The sequence below is a fragment of the Triturus cristatus genome, chromosome 7 (genome assembly GCF_964204655.1).
Source record: "Triturus cristatus chromosome 7, aTriCri1.1, whole genome shotgun sequence".
NCBI lineage: Eukaryota > Metazoa > Chordata > Amphibia > Caudata > Salamandridae > Triturus > Triturus cristatus.
Window position 1 is genome coordinate 791,189,792 of NC_140590.1, and position 19,419 is coordinate 791,209,210.

The 19,419-nt window shown below is 43.3% G+C and overlaps 1 protein-coding gene across 2 annotated transcripts in view; it reads left to right on the top strand.

The window, feature by feature from the left end:
• The window catches only part of GEMIN5 (gem nuclear organelle associated protein 5), a 260,780-nt gene that overhangs the window by 29,067 nt on the left and 212,294 nt on the right, over positions 1-19,419 (top strand). For both annotated transcript variants that reach the window (XM_085617620.1, XM_085617621.1), the window contains exon 3: positions 15,793-15,947. In XM_085617620.1, coding sequence (XP_085473746.1) covers positions 15,793-15,947 — 155 coding nt within the window. The remainder of the gene's footprint in view (positions 1-15,792; positions 15,948-19,419) is intronic.

Here is a 19,419-nt window from a genome sequence, read left to right on the forward strand (position 1 = left end):
GCTAGGGGACATTGAGAGGAGGTTAATGAAGGCCCAGTGAGGGAAGACGGATGCGGGGAATTCAGGTGAAACCATAGTGGCTCTTCGGAGATGACTGGGAGACACCTGGGATAGACGTGACAGGCTTACACGACTGGAATACAGACAGTGTTTACATCGAGAAGGGGTCAAAGCAAGTAAGCTGCTGGCCTGGCTGTTCAGACGTTAAGTGAACAGGGCACCTATTGTAGCAGGATGGGTCGCTGGCCACGTCCCAGATGGTCATTAATGATACTCTGGGGAACACCTGGGTGAGCTGTATGGGAAGGGAGAGGAGTTGGATGTCACGTTGGTGAAGAGGTGCCTTGACCAGGTGGACCTGCCGGTCTTTCCTTGCTTGATGAGGGAGGACCTGGAGGCTGAGATCACTCTTGAGGAGTTGAATGAGGCAATAGGTAATATGAATAGGGGGAAGCGATCGCTTTCTGGTGGAAGTTTACCAGGAGTATGTGGCACAGTTGGTGGACCCATGGTTGGAGGTGTTTCAGGAGGCGAGGGAGGGGGGTTGCCTATATCCCACCCTCAGAGAGTGAGTAATCTGTATGGTTTCAAAGCCAGGGGATGATGAGAGGAGTCCTTCATCCTATAAACCTCTCACCATGCTTAATGTGGACTACAAAGTACTATGTAAGATCTTAGCTGAAAGGTTGAGGTGGTGGTGGGATCCCTGGTGCATGAAGATCAATGTGGCTTTATGCAAGGGCGCAGCACAGCCCTTAATTTATGTTGGCTAGCGCATGTGATGAACTCATTGAGACAGAGTGAAGAAGATTTGGTATTGGCGCACATATTCTCTGACGGGGGAATTACTACTGATCTAGATAAAGTAAATGCACGATCAGCCACCCTACCACCACAAGCTGTCACCATGCTACGATCCTTCTTGGGCATGGCAAGCTATTGTTCAAGATGCATTTGTGACTTTGCTGCAATGAGTGCCCCAATGAGAGACCTGTCTAAGCAAAACACCTAGTTCCGATGGTCCTCTGAATGCGACCAAAGCTTCAAAAGGATAAGGCACGCTATTGACAGTGCCACTGAGATTGCTTAATTTGATCTTAAATTGCACACTGAGATCACTGTTGATGCAAGCCCCGTAAGGCTGGGAGCAATCCTGGCTCAGCATAATGGATTCCCACATGCTCAGAGACACATAGTGGTGTTTACCAGCCGAAGTCTGTCTGGCACAGAACGTGCCTATTCCCAGACAGAAAAGGAGATTCTGGCTGTGGAGTGTGCCTGCAAACACTTGCATGCGTTTCTTTATGACAAGCATTTCATGATTGTTGAAGACCACCAAGCATTGCTCACCATATTCGTAAGCCCAAAAGTTAAGATGTCCCCTCGCATTGAGAGGTGGGGGTTTGCGTTTTATAGGAGTACGACTATACAATTGTGCATAAGCCACGCAAGAACCAAAATACTGCAGATTACTTCTCACGAGTACCCTTACATCGGCACAGCTCGACCTTGAAAACAGCTGAAGAGTACATCAACTTCATTCTAAGATCCAGCACGCCAGCGGCTTTATCCATTGAATAGATTGTTGCTGCTGCAAATGCTGATAAATACATGCTTGCCCTTAAAGACATCATTTCAGCGCAGTCATGGAGACCGTGTTCAACCTCTAAGCGAAGATGCTGAATTTTAAAAGTTCAAGAAAGTACAGGTGGACTGTTTGTCAAAAAAAGAAGGCATAGTGCTAAGAGGCTCACAAATCGTCGTCCTGAGAGTCTCAGACAGCTAGTCATTGAACTCGCTCACGAAGGACATCGTGACATTGTCAACACTAAAAGAGTCCTGAAGTATCGAGTGTGGTTCCTGCGCTTGGACAAGAGAGTTGAGAAGGAACTAAAGGAGTGCCACCTATGTAATTGCTTTTGCCCTAAAGTGACCCAGCATCCCCTAACCATATCTGATCTTACTGCACATGTGTGGGAAAGGGTGGCTGTTGATTTTTTGGGGCCCATAGCGAATGGACATAATCTCATGGTAGTCGTCCATGAGTATTCTCGTTTTCTTCTGGTGGAAGAAATATCAACACATGGCAAGGTCATTGAGCAGCTAATGACAATGTAAGCAAAGCTGTTAATTTTCTTTTTTGAAGTAAATGCAGTTTAACTTAATTTACTAATTATCTCATGTTAATAAAGCAGTCCAAAATTGTAGTCTGTTCAGTGCGTGCACAGTAAAAGGACCAGAGCCTTCTGTATAAGGTTATAGTCTGTGTGCTATAACCATTGCAAATAGACTATTCATTGTAACTGACAGGAGGCAAGTAACATTTCTTTTGAATTCAGTAGTGTTTATTATATTGTCTTCTGCTGTTTGTTTCCCAGTGAGCTGCAGCATAGTCCATTGGAGCCATAGCAAGAAAATTATTTTCTTCCCCTGTAGAAGATGATAGTTAGTTTACCACTAGAAAATATAATCCGACTACCAGTGCATTAGGAGCACGGCTGAGGAAGCTAATGGAAGTCAGTGGAGGGAATGATTCATTGATGAGAGGGAGGGCTTTACTAATATTCCTACTTCTCTCCTAGCAAAATTGCCCCGCTAACTCTGGAGCTTCAATTAACTACTGAATATTAACAGGTTTTGCAGTTTCACCAAGAAACCTATAAATATTGGTGGGTTTATCTGTTTCTCTTCTCCCTAGCAAAGGTCCTCTAAAGAGTATATGAGTGCTTGCTAACTGATTTGAGTACAGTAGAAGTCTGAAACCTGATGGTTACTGTATCTTCAGACACACTTGTCAGCTGTTTCCCCTTCAAGAAATTCTGCATGTCTAGGTCGTCTGACAATCTGGCCTTATTAGGTCGAAGTCAGCAAGGAGTGTAGGCTTAACCTGCTACGAAAAGTTCTCTCATTTCTGGCTTTGTGATAGTGACAAAAACACATCCTTTAGATTCTATTTGAGCTTGCCACCAAATAAAATTGTCCTGTACTATACTTATTCTAATATAGCTGCGATTGATGCTTACTTCCAGCCCCTCCTGTGTTTCTGAAGGCAGTGATCTTGAACTAAATGTCATTATGCTAGTTTTTCCTTAGAAAATCTTTACATTGAGAAGGCATCTCATACTTGTCTTATGATTTTGGGGGCTGGAATACCACATCTAGAAAAGACTACTTTTCAGGGCGTTCATGCACTTGGTCTCCGTGGTGAAGGAGGATACCTAAAAGTCCTGGATGCGAAATAAGTCTGAAGACATTTGCTGCTCAGAAAGCAGCTGCCCATAATGCAAGACGGACGGCATACCCCATAACATTTGCCTTACATTGGTCTAGAGCATGCACTCTTGCAAACTATTTCCCAGGGGCCAAAAAGTATAGTCTGTGGTATGACCGAGGGCCACACTGATAACAGTATGGTAGGACTAGAGGAACGGGGGTGTTATTTGAGTATATGGAGTGTGATCTGTGTACACGGTGTGAACTGTGAGCAATGGAGTTATTTCGAGGGTTTCATTCTATACTGCTCCTAAATTAGACCCCAACTCCCTAGAAGAGACTGAAAATAGATTTGAAAGTACTGTGTTAGGCTGTATCTGATTTGTTATCCCTCTACCACAACCTGGAGTAAGCCCTCTTTGCTAGCTATCTCCAATTTGGCAAGTAAAGTGTTCAAAGGAAGAAACTTGTTTATTAAATTTGAGTCAAATGCAACCTTAGGCCTTACAATCTCCTAATGCCTTTAGTTGCCTATCGGTAGACATTAGGAGTACTTATAAACAGGAGGCAAGTTTTATAAAAAAACGAATCTTGACTAAGACTGAGTTGGGCAAACACAAACACCCGCCCTCCTCTGCTAGATGTGGTCCAGTGGGAAAGTTTTAGCCATGGCCCTAGGAGACTTGACGTTTGTTCCTGGCTTTACCACTTGGCCAAATATGTTGGTTGTTGTGAACTCTGTTTTAAATGTCTGTGCAAGGTCCACAACACAGTGTAATTTTTTGGATGAGAATAGTCCCTCAGTCTCAACATCGGAATTACTTACACACCAATTGTTGTGTAATGGCCAAGAGGGAAACTATGGAATCAAAAGAAATGGCTTTTATTAATCCTGGCTGCCACTTCTGACAATTTGTCGGAACAAACACCTTCTGAGCATGTTGCTTCACTCTTTGTTTATCAGAGATGCTAAGAACATAAATCAAACTAAACACTGGTAGTATGTGACCCAACAATAATTTGATTTAACAGATGGGGAGAGAACACCCAGTCTCATTGCCCACTCATTAAAATGTGATGCAGTGAGAAAGTAATGGACCTAGAAAGAAGGAGTCCTGCCCTGTGGTGGTGTTATTCCTGCTTGACAAATTGTTTGATTATGGTCAAATCATTTTCTTCCGATGCCTCTGTGCCCTTATTTGCTATTATGTGGTAAAAGTGGGCGAACCACTGAAGACCTGAGCCAAGCTCAAGCCAGATGTCTGGTTCTGGGTCAGCTTGTTGTTCTCTTGGATGCTTGATCCCTAAAGAACCCCACCCTTCATATGGCTTCTGTCAAGCCCTCAAGCGCCAAAGTCCTGCACTAGGAATTAAAGACAAAGCATGAACTTTGTATGTATATTGAGACAGAGAAAGAGATTGACATCTAATTTCCTACCAGACTGCATAGCTGTCTGGTTGTGAAATACTTCCTGGGGACATTCTAAAAGCTGACCTAGGAATTAATTCCACCCATTAGTTATCAATAGCTTTGTGTTTTGTCACACTCACTTGCATTCTATTTGTTTGATTTATTTGTTTTAGCACCTTGAGCATCTCTTTGCCCATCGAGCTAATTACCATCGCTCTGATTGACTCCTTCAATTCTTCCACTAGTGCGCATTTTTCAGGAATTCATTTTTTTGTGGGCATTCCATTCCTCCATGAGAGTGCATGATATTTTTTGCAGTCATGTCTGTTTTATGCTTGTCTCTTCCCTGCACTCTGTCCTCTCAAGCTCAGTGTGCTTCTCTGCCCCCTCACGTCCACATTGTGTTGCTCATGGTCTTCTATCTCCCTTACCCATATTGCTCTCTCGCTTCCTATGTGCTTCTCCGATGCCGCCATGTTGTTTATTTTATCAAACAGTAAAGACAGGGTAATCTTATCCAAAAAGATTTTAGGGCTAAGCAGCTGTTTCACAGGCACACATAATGATCCTAGTCAGATAGCTGCTGACTGTGGCTGCCTGCAATCACACACACTTCTTTTTTTCTTTTTTTAACTCTTTGGCACATCTTTTTTTATTTATTTACCTGCTAATCCAGTTTCTCTCAGTTAATAAAAAGATTACCCATGCATTTTGCAGATCTGTGCATGTGTGGTGCCCACGCCTACAAAATTACATGGCCGCTGCATCATAGCACTTTTTTAGTTTGTATTTCTCTTTAGTCCTGCTGTAAACCATTTGCAAAGCTAATAGTTCCAAAAGCAAGATCTATTGGCATTGCCAGTGCTTGTCTTGGTTAGCATATACAAGAGCACATTGAAAAATAAGGGGTCATCATGCGTGCTCTACAAAAGCTTCTAAAGATTGAATAATAGACTAGAATGTTGGCATATATAATATAGGCTACAAAGAAGATGCACGTGACAACTGACTTGCCTCTTGGATCACTAATGGCATTGTCATCAAATGAGGGAGAGAATTAATGTTTCTAGGTTCGTGTTTGAAATCTACCACTTCTAATAAATGCCACTCAATGCAGTCATATAGTGTGATGTATGTATGTGAAACACAAAGGAGAGTATTTCCCATCTCTGGACATAGATTACCTGTAAGGCATATATTATACACCATTACGTTCGAGATACTGAGAATACTTAAATTGTGAGACAAAAGTGTGTATACTGCTTATGCTTTTGCACATACTTGACTGACAGATGTTTGTCATTCCTGAGAATCACAGTCATAAGCCATGTACATCCTAGACTGAGGTGACCGTGTACCCGATAGAGCAAGCATCCTGATACTCTGGGAGTCCGGATTGATGGTAAATAGATCCAGACTGAAGTACTGTATGAAAGAATCAACAACTGCTCCATACTTTTGATCTCACTCACCCATGGCAGCCTTTCCATACAAAAGCACTATATGTTTTTGTCACTTTCTTTGCTGTTCATCTTGGGTTATGCAGGTATGCTTTCTGTGTGGTAACGGGGTTTTTAATATGGTATGATTGTGTGACCTCACCTTGTAGTACACCTACCAAACTTCTTGGACTCTTAGGTTTTGTTTGTCAAACTTTCAGCTCAAGCCCAAGTAGCTATTTTTCTTACCAGGAAGGCTTTTACAAAGGAACAAGGGTAAAGCATTTAAACACCACCAAAACCATTGAAGAAGAAATCAGCAAGACCCTACAGAAATCCGACACCAATTAATAAAAATAGACGATTTTTAGATGGCACAACAAAAAAGATTTACTGGAGATGTAGAATTTACAAGGTATGGTAAATCAACGAATTTGACACTTGGAAACGTTTTCACTAAAAAGTTTAGACTAGGTGTAATGTGGTCACTTGGAGTCACTGTAGGTGACCAACTTCGTTAGGGAGCCAGTCAAGGGGGCCAGCAGGGTCTTCGGAAACAGTTACATCAGTAGGTGAAGCAGTCTTCAGTGAGGTCCATGCACTTTTTATCCTTTGCAATGCTTTCCTATGGAAGCGGTCCTGATGCAAGTGATGAAGGATGTGTAAGATGCTCAAAGAGTGCTTTGGATGTGATGCAGTTGATGAGTGTCTTGATACGACGACTCCTATGAGGGGGTGAGGTTACCCTGATCATATCGTAGTCATTTTGGTGCCGGCAGAAGTCCAGTCGCCACAGGACTACCGGTCACCCAGTATCGCGTTCATCGGCCAATCGGTCCTGGATCGATAATTCGTTCTATTTATGTCACAGCTGCACTCTGACGACAATCCCTGCCTCAGTAAACTCAGCTGCAACTTTGTGCGTTGGGTCCATGTCCCTGGTGCTCAGGGCAGCAGGTGACGGTGGTTTGAAGACTTTGAGCTACCAACGTGCCCCAATATGCTTTTTCAGCTGTTGTCCCTGTGCTGTGAACAGGAGGCCTGTCAGCTGGCCCTTGGTGTCTCTTGACTTTGGCTGGGCTCTGGAGACGACTTCTCCTTGAGCAGGGCACAGTCTAGCCACCAGTTGCAGCAGATTCAATCCATGTCGGTGCAGCAGATTCAGTCCATGTCGGTGCAGCGTCTCTTTGCCGGGAACTTGGTGCAGCAGGGCAGTCCTTCCTTGGTGGTACTTCTAGTCCAGTTGAGATCAGAGTTCGGGGTGCCAGGGTTGCCCTACTTATGCTCTGAAAATGAAATGCTGTTCGGGCAGTATTCACTTTGTAGCAAATGAATTGCCAGGTTCTCTCTCAAGTGTTACCAATTTGCACTTCAAAAGCAGCTTCTCCTTTGAAGCTGACCATTTGGGCCAACACCCATGAAGCTTCCTGCAGGAGGGATGTGACACTTCCTTCCAGAGTAGACCCCTTTTGCATCCTTTCCTAAGAGTTGTTAGCACGTCTCCCCAGGAGGGCAGACAGCTGTCTCCATGACAGGATCCCTTATGCAACTGTTATGGGAACAGGGAACTAAAGGCAACAAAGTGTCAAATTTGCTAAAGTTGCACACTGCAGCTGGTTACATTAATTTCGACTTGAGAATCAAGTCCGGCTTAATGTAACAAGTTGTTTCATGGATGACCCACTTTTGTCACACCGTTCCAGAGTTAGCATGGCTGAGGGGTCCGCGTGTGACTCTCTACTTGTCAATTGGGCGACAAAGCCTTTTCAGAGTAAAAACAACTTTTCACATTTTTAGTATCAGAACATGTAAAATACATGTTCTGCCAGTGAGATATGTTGCACCCTGCTTTAGGACTCGATAGGCATGTCATAGGAATGACTTGCATGTATACCAGATGGCAAAGTCGGGCTAGCAGTTTTAAAATGCTCTTCCAGCCTGCAAATGTTGGGCTGGGCATCTCGTTTTACTCGTGTCACACCCAGGGTGGCTCAACCAGTGCTGCGGCCCCCGGGGGTGGTAACCCCCTAACTTGCATGCCCTGGGTACCATTTGCTAGGGACATGTAGGCAAGTTAATTTAGCATTTTGGGTTTGAGCAGTTCGACAAACCTCTTGAAGGGTAAGGGAGCAGGCACTGAGGTCTGGTTAGCAGGCCTTAGTGGACTCTCAAAATGGAAAAACCAGCAGCATCAGTCCAAAAATGCGGGGCGACCATGAAAAAAGAGGCATTTCCTTATACTTTGCCGGCGTTTGATGTTTGGCTGTCGTACAGTGACAGTGCGGAGATTAGTGTTGTCCTTGACTTTCTCTTGAAAGTGTTAGTCATGTACTGACACCAGACATATTTTATGGGATCCTTAGACTTCATCTCTGGTTTTCATATGCGCCTTCATTTTGAGTGGAGGTGATGCTGAAGGATTCATTATTTTTTTATTAATGATCAAAAACAACTTTATGAAAAGAATTGCTTCAAATATCTGCCTCCTATTGTCTGTTGCTGGTTGAAATAATATATATTCTCTGTCATAGAATCTTCATTATCATTCATAAAAACTGAATTGTATTGCCCAACATGCGACATCCCAGAGCATGTTTATAACTGACAGAAAATATATCTCTGATTACATTAAAGACAATGTGTATGTAAATGTAACATTGTCTTACTATTTACTATTATTGTTTTCTTGTCTAATGACAAAATCACGTAGAAGTCTCCTGTGTGCAAAACAGCAATAACAGAGTTAGAAGAAATGAATTGGTGAACGTGTGCTGTTTAATAGTGGAATATAAGACCACTTATTAAAAAATGGATAGAATAAATATAAATTAAAACATTGAAAACTTGGTTAAATGCTGAAAGCAGTTTTGCAGCCTAAGCCACTTTAAATGTCTTCCCTCTTAAAAAAATAAATAAAAGAATGTTAATTGTTTTCATAGACGTGCATTATGCGTGAAAGGAAAAACTCTTATGGCCCACCACAGTTCCAGCTTGCAGCACTGGCATAACGAAACTTGAGGGGGCCACCTTGCAAGGTATGTTGAGGGCCCGCCTCTGAACTTGATCAGGAGGTCTACAGTCAGAGTATTGTGCCGAGGGGGCCCCCTGGAGCTCCCCCCCCGTACCGCGCGGGCCCGTGTTATGCCACTTGCTTGTAGCACAGTGACAACCTTCCAGTTTTCCTTTCCAGGCTTTATGAGTAGGATCCCAGATCATAGCAATACTTTTGAAACTTACCGGCTGGGGACACCTGCTGTTCCACATATCCTCACAGTGTTTTGTCACATTTGGATTATGTTATGTGGTGGTAATAGTGTTTTTCATAAACATGATGTCTCTAAACGGTAAAGTGTTAACCATTGCTGGTTGAGGGTAAGCAGCAGTTTAGGTTTTTTAACAAACGCTTTTGGGGTTAGGTGATAATAGGATCATGGAGAAGCTGTGCTACCACCCAAGTCCTTCTGGCCTCCTCTGATAGCTCAAAACAGCCCCTACTATTTTTTCCCCCCAATATTTTTTCTACCTCTCATGAATTTGACTCTTGACTTCCTATATAGGACCTTGACATGTAGAAGGGTACTCGAGGAGTCCATGGTACCAAGGGGAGAACTTTTGAGGATGAGAGGCTGCATTTTAAGACCAGAATGTGGTGTGCACCTGCATTGTCAGAAAACCTTGGCACAATCTATCCAGTTGAACAAGCGAGTGGGCTACAATGTCATTGTGCCAGTTACCTGGACTGTGAACAGTAGTGGGCACCATGTGAGGATGTAGGTGTTAGTCATCACACAATACCATTAAATGGCAATGCAAATAGAAGAGAGCTCCACAAGGCTTGCCTCCAAAAGACCTATATCACCCGAAGGCTCTTCACTAGAGGACACAATGCCAATGGTTAACACTGTTGGAGAGAGTTTTGTTACCTTGCATTTTGATGATCTGGGACCCTCATTTAGTTATTTATCCAAACGCAAGTTACTGAGGTCCACACACATAACTGCCAACTACATCAAAGAGCTGTGCATTTGTATGGCTGCAAGTAGAAAACTACACCTCCTAGATAAAGAGGCAAGCAAACACAAGGCCATAAAGGGGACACCTGAAAGTCCACAAAATAACGAATGCTCAAACTCCTTCTCGGTTGAGCAGGGAGGAGATTAATTGACTCCCAAGGGGAGTATGTGGTCTGCACCAGAATAAAGCTTTTCAAGCAGTAATTGCCTGTATTTTTTTTTTTCTCTTTTTGGCCGGAGAAGGAGAGGAGGTCTGAAAATATTGTTTTTTCAACTACATTGACGTACCACAGTGAAGCACAGTCTGGCAGGCCGGTAAACAACGTTTACCACAAATCTTTTTCCCCGCAGGGAATCACAACGCGGTCGTTACAACGACCACGTTGTGTTTCTGCATACCATTACTCCGCAAGTCAGAACAACGACTTGCGGAGGGAGGTGGGGGGTGTTGAATTTAAAATCCAACACCTTCCTTATTGTCCGCACAGACTGGAGTTGGAATAGTAAATTATGCTATTCTAACATCCAGCGCCCCCCCTCCGCAAGACTTGCGGATTAATGGTATGCGGAATCACAACGCGGTCGTATTAACGACCGCATTGTGATTCCCTGCAGGGAAAAAGACTGCGGGATAAGAACGTACAGTCTGGCATGCCTGAAAAAGCCCAGCAGGGAGCAACAAAGTCTTCTCCAACAAATACTTTATTGGCAGATGGGCACCCAAAGTCTGTTTTAAGCATACGTGTAAGGGACCCATCCAGTAGCTATATAGCACAGTACTCTGAGGGAAAGCTAATTAATCGATCCATGGCTGTCTGGTGTGTGAGTCCAGCAGAGATTGCTTCAGATCAAATGATTGTCAGGAGTGAACCTCTGGAGACTTGACATCCTTGACCTGGGAGATCAGCGACAATATCTAGATAACACTGGATGATTGAGCTCTGAAACTAACAGCCTGAATCCTTTTCCTTGAGAAGCATCAGAGTAATCCTACAGGAAAAGGGGTCTAGAAGGAAAACATCCACATGAGAGGATTCCTGAAAGGGCCCATGTGGAAAGACATTGAGGTATATGCAGGCCATATTAAAACAAACAGGAAACCAGCCCATCCGGATCAAACATGTACACTGACTGGGCATAATGAACCCTAAGAGCAATATCCTTCCTATTTTAATCCTCGGAAAACATCATGAGGAATGCTACAAAAGCATTATTTTGAACCCAGCAATGGTGGGGTACAATGGGTCACAAGTGTAGATCTTTCATGGCTTTTCCCTGGTCATAATACTGAAGAAAACCCAGAACCTGTAAGGGAGTTTCTGAGTAATGTGTCATTAAAATATGGGGCCACTCATTCTGTCTCCTTTTTACATGGAAGAGCAAGTCACTGGAAGAGGTATGTGATATTCTGCACCTTGATAAAGAAGGCTTTGCAGAAACAAAAGCTGACCTCTCGAACTACCAGCTTGGAAAAGTGACCTGGTGGCAGAAGTTATCACGTTTAAGTAATAAATAACAAGAGCTTGGACGAGGAGGAGATATTCTGACAGAAGAAGGACCATCATGCACCTACAAGTTAGTGAAGAGGAGGTGGACCGATGATCCTCTAAATTGGAATAGAGGCAGGTACACAAAGAGTCCATTTGATTTTTATGAAGGGGATCTAATTGGGTACCACACTGGTGAGTGAGTTGCTGTGGACAGATAAACCAGTCAAGTAGTCTGTGGCAGAAGCAGAGAAGAGGAAGGGGTGCAAAATTGATCCGTCTCTCATTGTTTCCTATTGTGGTAGGAGAGAGTGCAGGTGTTTTTAGGAGAGAGTGTAAGTGCAACAGAGGTAATGTTCAGTAGCGTATCGGGTGGCGGGCCAGGCCGGGATGTGAAAACAAAAAAACTGAAAAAAAGTACCATCCACGTTGCCTCGGTCTCCCTGGGGCCGGAACAGGAAGCAGCCAGGCTCCCTCCCCTAAGCCATTCACAATGTTGCAATGAAGTGTTGTGGTTGGTCTGAGCGCCGTGGATCGGCGCTCCGCCAAGGAATGGGAGCCTCAGCATGTTCTCCATGCAGGCTGTAAAGCAGCCTGCATGGAGAACATATGAAGTGCGCATTACTGTTTGATGGGCCTGAGAGGGCCGGCCAAACAGTCATTGCGCACTTGGAGTGGGTAAACTCCTCCTCCCCTGCTCTGAGAGTAGAGCAGCCCGCCCCACAAAGCTGCACAGCGGGAACAAATACTGTGATAATAATCTCGAGTTATAATTTTATTTGTTCTTTCTTTCACTGCTTTGCAGCAGTGGGGCGACGCTCCTCCGCCTTAGCGGAGGAGTGGACACTTGAATGGTTTTAGTAGTGGGCATGGTTATAATGCAGCTAACCATGTGTTTGTTTTTTTATTATCTTGGGTTGTGACTGGGCTGTTAAGAGGTGGGTTAAAAGGTGAGGGGCAGTTGAGAGAGGTATGTTGCCTTTTACATAAAATTCCTGTGAATGGTATAGTGGAAGAAAAATGGATTTAATGAAGAGGTTGACTGATGCCCATCCCAGGGAGCCTTTTAGCCTACTAAACAAAAAATCATATTTGTGGCATGTGTAGCTATAGATAAACATGCTTTGCAAACTCCTGTCATATAGCGTTGTGCTCAGATGTACGCAACTTGTTTTTCTTCGAAGAAGACTTCGAATCATGATGCATAGCGACTCCACCTATTACTGTTAATGTGCATGGGCATCCACTCCATTGCTAGATTGTTTTTTTTTTTTTCACTGTTGGGGTTGGCTGTGCTTGAACGGAGCTCTGGGTTGACGCCTCTCAGTGTTCGTCTCGGTTGCCTTCGAGCCTTCTGTACCTGTAGGGAAAGAGATACCATTATCTGCAGAATCTTCAGTGTGACCGCGACCTCTGTTGGCATAGGTGGACCGGGCTGTTCTCAACGGCCCTTTGGGGTCTGTGCCCTTCAGGACCTTCAGCCTCCATCTTTGATACTCAAGAATACGATCATCAAAATGGAAAGGACCCCTTTCCATTACTGCCCACAGTGTAGAGCTAGCTAAGTACCCATGGACGGACCTCCATCAAGTTTTCAACCTCTCTCTGTTCCCTGAGCACAACAAAGCTTCCTGCGTAACCTGCCTCGCCTTCCCCTCAAAAAAGGCTCCGAGGTACGGAAGAGAATCGTGTGTTGCTCGACGTAGCATGGATCAGCAACAAGGGGACTGTACTTACGAACTCTTCAGGGACGGCAACATGAAGGAAGGATAACAACCAGAACACTCGGCCAAGCAGGGCGCCCACTTCATCCCAGTGCCAAGCTCGCAATCTGAGATGGAAGAACCGCAGGTTTCTGAAGTCCATTGGACGAAGATGCCAATCTTGAGTATTACCAGCACTACATGCCACAAACAGATGCTTACATGGTAAGTAACATTTCCTTTCATATTTGTTGCCCATGGTTGAGGGTTCAATGCTCCACCAAAGCACTTGGCGGTGAGATTGATGTTGGTTAGTAATTTACATTTAGGTAGTCACCCCTCACAGTGCTAGCGTTACATGCCCTAAATGGGGCCAGAATTGGTTCCTCCACATGGCTGTACATGCCATTAACCCCTTGAGTGCCCATGACGAGATGGTCTCGTCATGGGCCGCGGTTGCGCTGTGCCCATGACGAGACTATCTCGTCATGAGCCCCGCCCGCTAATGAAACGCCCGGCACAGGGCGTGGAAAGGGCGGGGCACACAAGGGGTTAATGAGTGCCTGATTGGGCCGAACTTAGTTATGTGTGAGCTTTTCCTGGTACCAGTGAACAGTCAGCAGGTTGGAAGGCTGGCCCTATTATATCCGCTTATTGATGCTTGGTGACACAGACAACCACTCAAGGTGGAATACTCATTCAGCCCTGAAATACAAAAAAGCTATCGAAGGATAGACACTATCTTGCTATACAAGAGCCTCCTGATTACTAGGTCACCAGGAAATTCCCCCGAGGGCCGTGTATACTGACTGGTCTCACATCACTCAACTTGGCACTTTCAGAGGACTACTGGCCACTGAATAACTACTCCTGTTTTTCAAGAGGAACGGGGGAATTGGAATTGACATGGAGAAAACATCTGATGATCTGGCTCAGTGGACTTCCGTCTATATTCAAGAAACAAATGTGAGTTGATGCCTTCTCGATGTAACTATTCCCTTCTCTTTTGCTTCTGTGATAAACTATTACTTCCTTTACCTTATTCACTAGGCTTCATAAGACTCGACTGACCTTCAGTTTCCACTTAAGCAGCTTCAAGGATAAAAACAACTACAGCTATTCTATGCCAAATAGTTTTCATAGAAAATAAGACTTCTTGTTAAGCCATCCTTACCTAATTCTTAATACATAACTTGTTGATTCGAAATGTAAATGTACCATGACCAGACCACATTGATTCAAAATGTAAATGTACCATGACCAGACCACATTCAAAGAATTCATACAAGCTCAATTACACCGGCCTGAATGTTTCAGACTTTCTTTCCAGAAGAAACACAAACGGTGTTCACAAAATTATTCAACCATAAAGTTCATCTTTTAGTGTCTTAAGCATGTCCCAACATCAAAAAGTGTATAATGTTCAAGTAGCTCCCAGTTCCTCTTCACAGTTTTCGAATGTCCTTGTTAATTACAAGGCAACCTGAATTCCTTCTGCTATCTCCAAGCAGTCTGAAGAGTCTGACAGGGGAGATCTCCCAAATTCTTCTACTTCGAGACGGAACTTGGCACCTGGAATTTGGATGTGCCTGTTTAAAACACACAGCCTTTTATTTCCTGACTCGGTAACCTTCTCTAGATTCACGCAAACAGAGAGGCATTAGATGTCCTGTTCCCTCACCAAGAAGCCTTACCGGGTCAAGACTCTTCATGCTATATCCACACCATTCTTCTGGTTTCATCCAGCACAACATCTGGTCATAACAGAATTTTGGGGAAGTAGAGAAAGGGCCCTTGAGTCTTTCGATCGATACATGAAAAAAGTATTTAGGAGCAAAATGTGCTATATATATATATATATATATATATATATATATATATATATATATATATATATATATAACCTCATTCCATATTTTGTGATACAAATTTGAATGTTATGTATGTTTTTGTATTAAACATAAAATATAGAAAGAAAATGTTGACTTTCCATAGGCATAGTTTTGTATATTTTATTGCTCTCCATTGTCTAAATCTATAAATAAATAAAAAATTCCAAGATTCCGCATGTGGACTGAGATATTCAGGGTTTGTGGACTCAATAAAAATCCACATGATGACTGACTGGTGTTACTGGGAAGTAACTTTTCTTAGTTATTAATGCACTATTGTCCTTTCCTTGAGAATATAGGCAGCAGACTTTGAAAGATAATTTTACAACCTGCTGAAATTCTGGCTCAGCAGACCCACACATGAGCAGACGTTTATGAAAGTAAATGATTCTGCTCCTTGTCTGAAGCAGAAACTGATGCAGTGTTCTTCCAAACTGACATCGTAAATGAGCTCCAGATCACTACAGAGTGCTTGATCCTAACTGAGGTACTGGGTGTCCTGATGTAGGGTACATGCATTCGAACATTAGATTTGGCACTTCGCCTGACTGATCATCTACCTTTAGTCGGCACCATGTACAGACTGGCAGTTTGCCAATTTTAGAAACTCACTCCATTTTGTTCATAATTTCAGGAGAGTTGGTCGGCCACACTGACAGGGTGTCTGGTTTCACCTTCTGCCACTACCCTGGCCAGACCCATCTGTGCGCCAGCAGCTCTGATGATAGGAGCATTAAAATCTGGGACACGGTGACCAAGAGTGTCCTTGCAGAGCACAGCCAGCACCAGGTATGTGGACAAGTGTTTTATTAAGTGTGATTTTTCTGTGTCAGTTTCTGCGATCTATGATTGGTGCATGTCACTAGTATATTGTTCTAGTTCTCTCAAATTGTTCGAAACACGATTATAAGCAAATGGATTGTGCCAAACCAACTTCCTCCTAATGTGTATTTCATTTGATAGCTCTTTATTTCGTGTATACTTTATTAATTTGGACCAGAGTTCCTTTACGCTGTGAGGCCCTACCTAGCCTCAGTATGACAAAGGCACTTGATCATGACGTGTCCCCCACTAACATTTATCTCTATTGTTGGCGGGGGCAGGGGTGGTTAAGATTTTAATATGAGTAGCATCCCATTTGTGGTGGTATATCATGGGTCACCTGCAATTTCTATAATGTATTTTTCTTTTTAATTTTTTTTTTAATGGTTTTACACTTTAAGTAAGTTGATATTTCCAGTGAGGGCAGTTGCAACAAACATTACACATTCTCAACACAGTATTACAGCTTTGACTTAGTAAAATACCATCAATGCCAACCTGGAATGAATAAAAGCAGCCCCTGACGTGTTTCGCTATCATTATAATTATTTGCATAGTTTATGCTGCTCTCTATCCCTGAAAGGCTATTGTTTTGACTTGTACGAGTTGCTCACTTGTGACTGGACAAAGTGAAATCTATCTGAACAGCTATAATGATAGCGAAACACGTGTCGAGGGTTGCTTTTATTCATTCTAGGTTGGCTTGGATGTTTTTTTACCAATCCAAAGCTGTAATACTGTCCCTCGAGTGGTAAAAGGCTTTTGTTATTTTCCAGCTTGGTGTGGCTGGCAATGTGCTAATTCTATGCTTAAAGATTTTCCTGTAGAAAAGGTAAAATACTTTTCCCCTTTTTATCCCAGCATGGATGGTAATGTGCTTATCCTATGCTTAAAAACTTTAAGAGAAAAGCAGAGATTTGAGGCGGGCTAATTCTGAGTGTAGCTGGTGTTGAAGGGTGCGCTATATGGGAGCCTCTCTCCACCGCATCTTGGGGACTACCCAGAGTTCGTGCTCTCTTTTTTTGCATATATATATATGTATGTATGTGTGTATGCGTGTGTATATATATCTATATCAATCTTTTACATGTGTTGATCATTGATGCCAGGCAATTGGTATTTGTAGAGTGCAACATTCATCCCAAAGGACATCACGGCGCTAGGAGAGCATACAATGCGGTGTAAAGAAAAGGGTATTTGGTTGCAGCATGGGGTATTCTTAAATATTGACTAATTGACTTAGTATCTGGAAAATAAGAAGGTTTTAAGCTTCTTTCTAAAAAGCAGATATTTGTCTGTCAATCGTAAGTCAAGTGGACGGTCATTCCATTGAACAGCAGCCAGTTTAGAAAAGGAGCGGTCTCCCATCCTAACTCTGGTGGTGCGTTTAACCTTTGCTAGGGCCTGATGGCGTGACCTCCGGTTACGTGACGGAACATGGAATGCCATTTTGTCTTGCAAAATGTGTGGGCCATTCTTATGCAAAGTTCTGTGAGCATGGCAGAGGGGCTTGAATTTGGCTCTTTGGCGCACTGACAGCCAGTGTAGCTCCTTCAGGATGTCAGACGCTGAGCAGTATCTGCTTTTATTACAGATCAGTCTGACAGCTGCTTTTTGGACTACCTGCAGGCGAGAAAAGAGGTACTCAGGCATGCCCACATAAAGTGCATTCCCGTAGTCTAGTCTGCTCAGAAAAAGGGCTTGAGTGACCGTTTTTCTGCAGTTCAGCGGAATCCAAGGGAAAAGCCTGCAGAATAGTTTCAGTGTGGCAAATCTTTTTCCGCATAACGCATAACGTACGCACTTGGTCCTGCATGGCTAGAGCATTGTCGAATAGAATGCCCAAATTTTTAGCAACTCACTTGGGTTTGGGGCGGTTCCCAGCGCTTGGGGCCACCAACTGCTGTCCCAGATGGAGTCCGCACCCCCGAAGAGCAAAATCTCTGATTTTCCAGCATTTAGCTTTAGACAGTGATCTGTCATTCAAGTTGCGATTTCGGTGAGGCAATTCATTAGGTTGCTTTTAGTATCAGTGTCAGCACATTTGTCATCAAGAGGGATCAATAATTGTGTGTCATTGGCAATGTGAGAAAGTGGCTCTGTATATACTGTTCCCAAATAGGTACAGGGTGTACAGAGTCCACAGTCCCCAGAGGTTTGGCAGAGGCTAAAGTTAGATATAACCTTACTCTCTAAAGTGGTAGCTTGGTCGAGCAGTAATGCAGTATCAGAGGACAGTGCAAAGCATTTGTTGCACACACTCAGCCAGCAAATGGTCTCACACACTCAATAACTGAACTCTAGGCCAATGGTTTATATATAAAAAATATATGCTTGTTTTATTTTAGAACCAACAATTGGAATTAAAATATACTTTCTCTGAATGAGATGCTTTAAATAAATACTTTTGCAATATGCAATTGACTTTTGTAAACAGTAACAAGTGGTTGCAATAGGCAACACTATTTTAAACACAATAATGCATTGAGTTCAATGGAAGTTTCATGTTATTTGCCACAGATTACTTTTAGGATTACTTTTGGAATTCCAGGACTGGATCCTAGATTCAGTCCTGGGTCAGTTCTTGGAATCAAGTGATGAAAGTCGACTTAATTACTGTGATGATTTTTAGACAATATTTTGCTATTTTAAAAGTTGACACTTAGAAAATATTTCATAGAAAACAGTCAATGATTCCCTATGGCAGAAAATTCAAGTTACAGGTATAGTATGTTCTTGTTACTTTTGTAATCCAGTACTGGGTGCCTAGACTCAGTACTAGGACCTTTATCCAAAACAGGTAAGTAATTACGTTTTCAGATATTATACGATTTTTAAAGAATATTTAAAGATTGCAGAAATTGACACTTAGAAGAAATTTCACAGAAAAACAGTCAATGATTTCCTATGGAAGCAAATTGGGTTACTGGTAAGTACAGTTGTAAGTAGTTTTCAGAGTCAGTGCTGGGCACCAAGATCCAGCACTGGGAGCTCACCTAAGGGCAGATGAGTATGTTCGTTTTCGTTATTTGGCTGATTTTTGGTGAATATTTTTAGTTTTGAAAAGTCCACACTTTTTCAGGGAAACACCAGTCAATGTTACCCTATGAAGAAAATTGAGTTATCGGTTTAAAGGTAAGTACTCGACTGGCAGAGTTGAGGTTCTGGGCATAGACTCGGGGGTACCCCAGGGTCAGGTGGGTACAGTTGGTTCACTCCCAGCGGCACCAGGGCGGCCGGGTGCAGAGAGAGTTAGGCCCAGTGTTATCCTATGAGGGATAGGGGGGGCCTTGGTTGGTGGCTGCTGACTAGCAGGCCACGCGGCTGTGGGAGCTGGGCTCCTGGTCACTTACTCAGGGCAAGTGGGGTAGTGGATAGGTGTAGAGGTTGCACTGCCAGGGCCACTCTGGCGGCTGAGTGCAGGGTGCTTTTGAGCCTT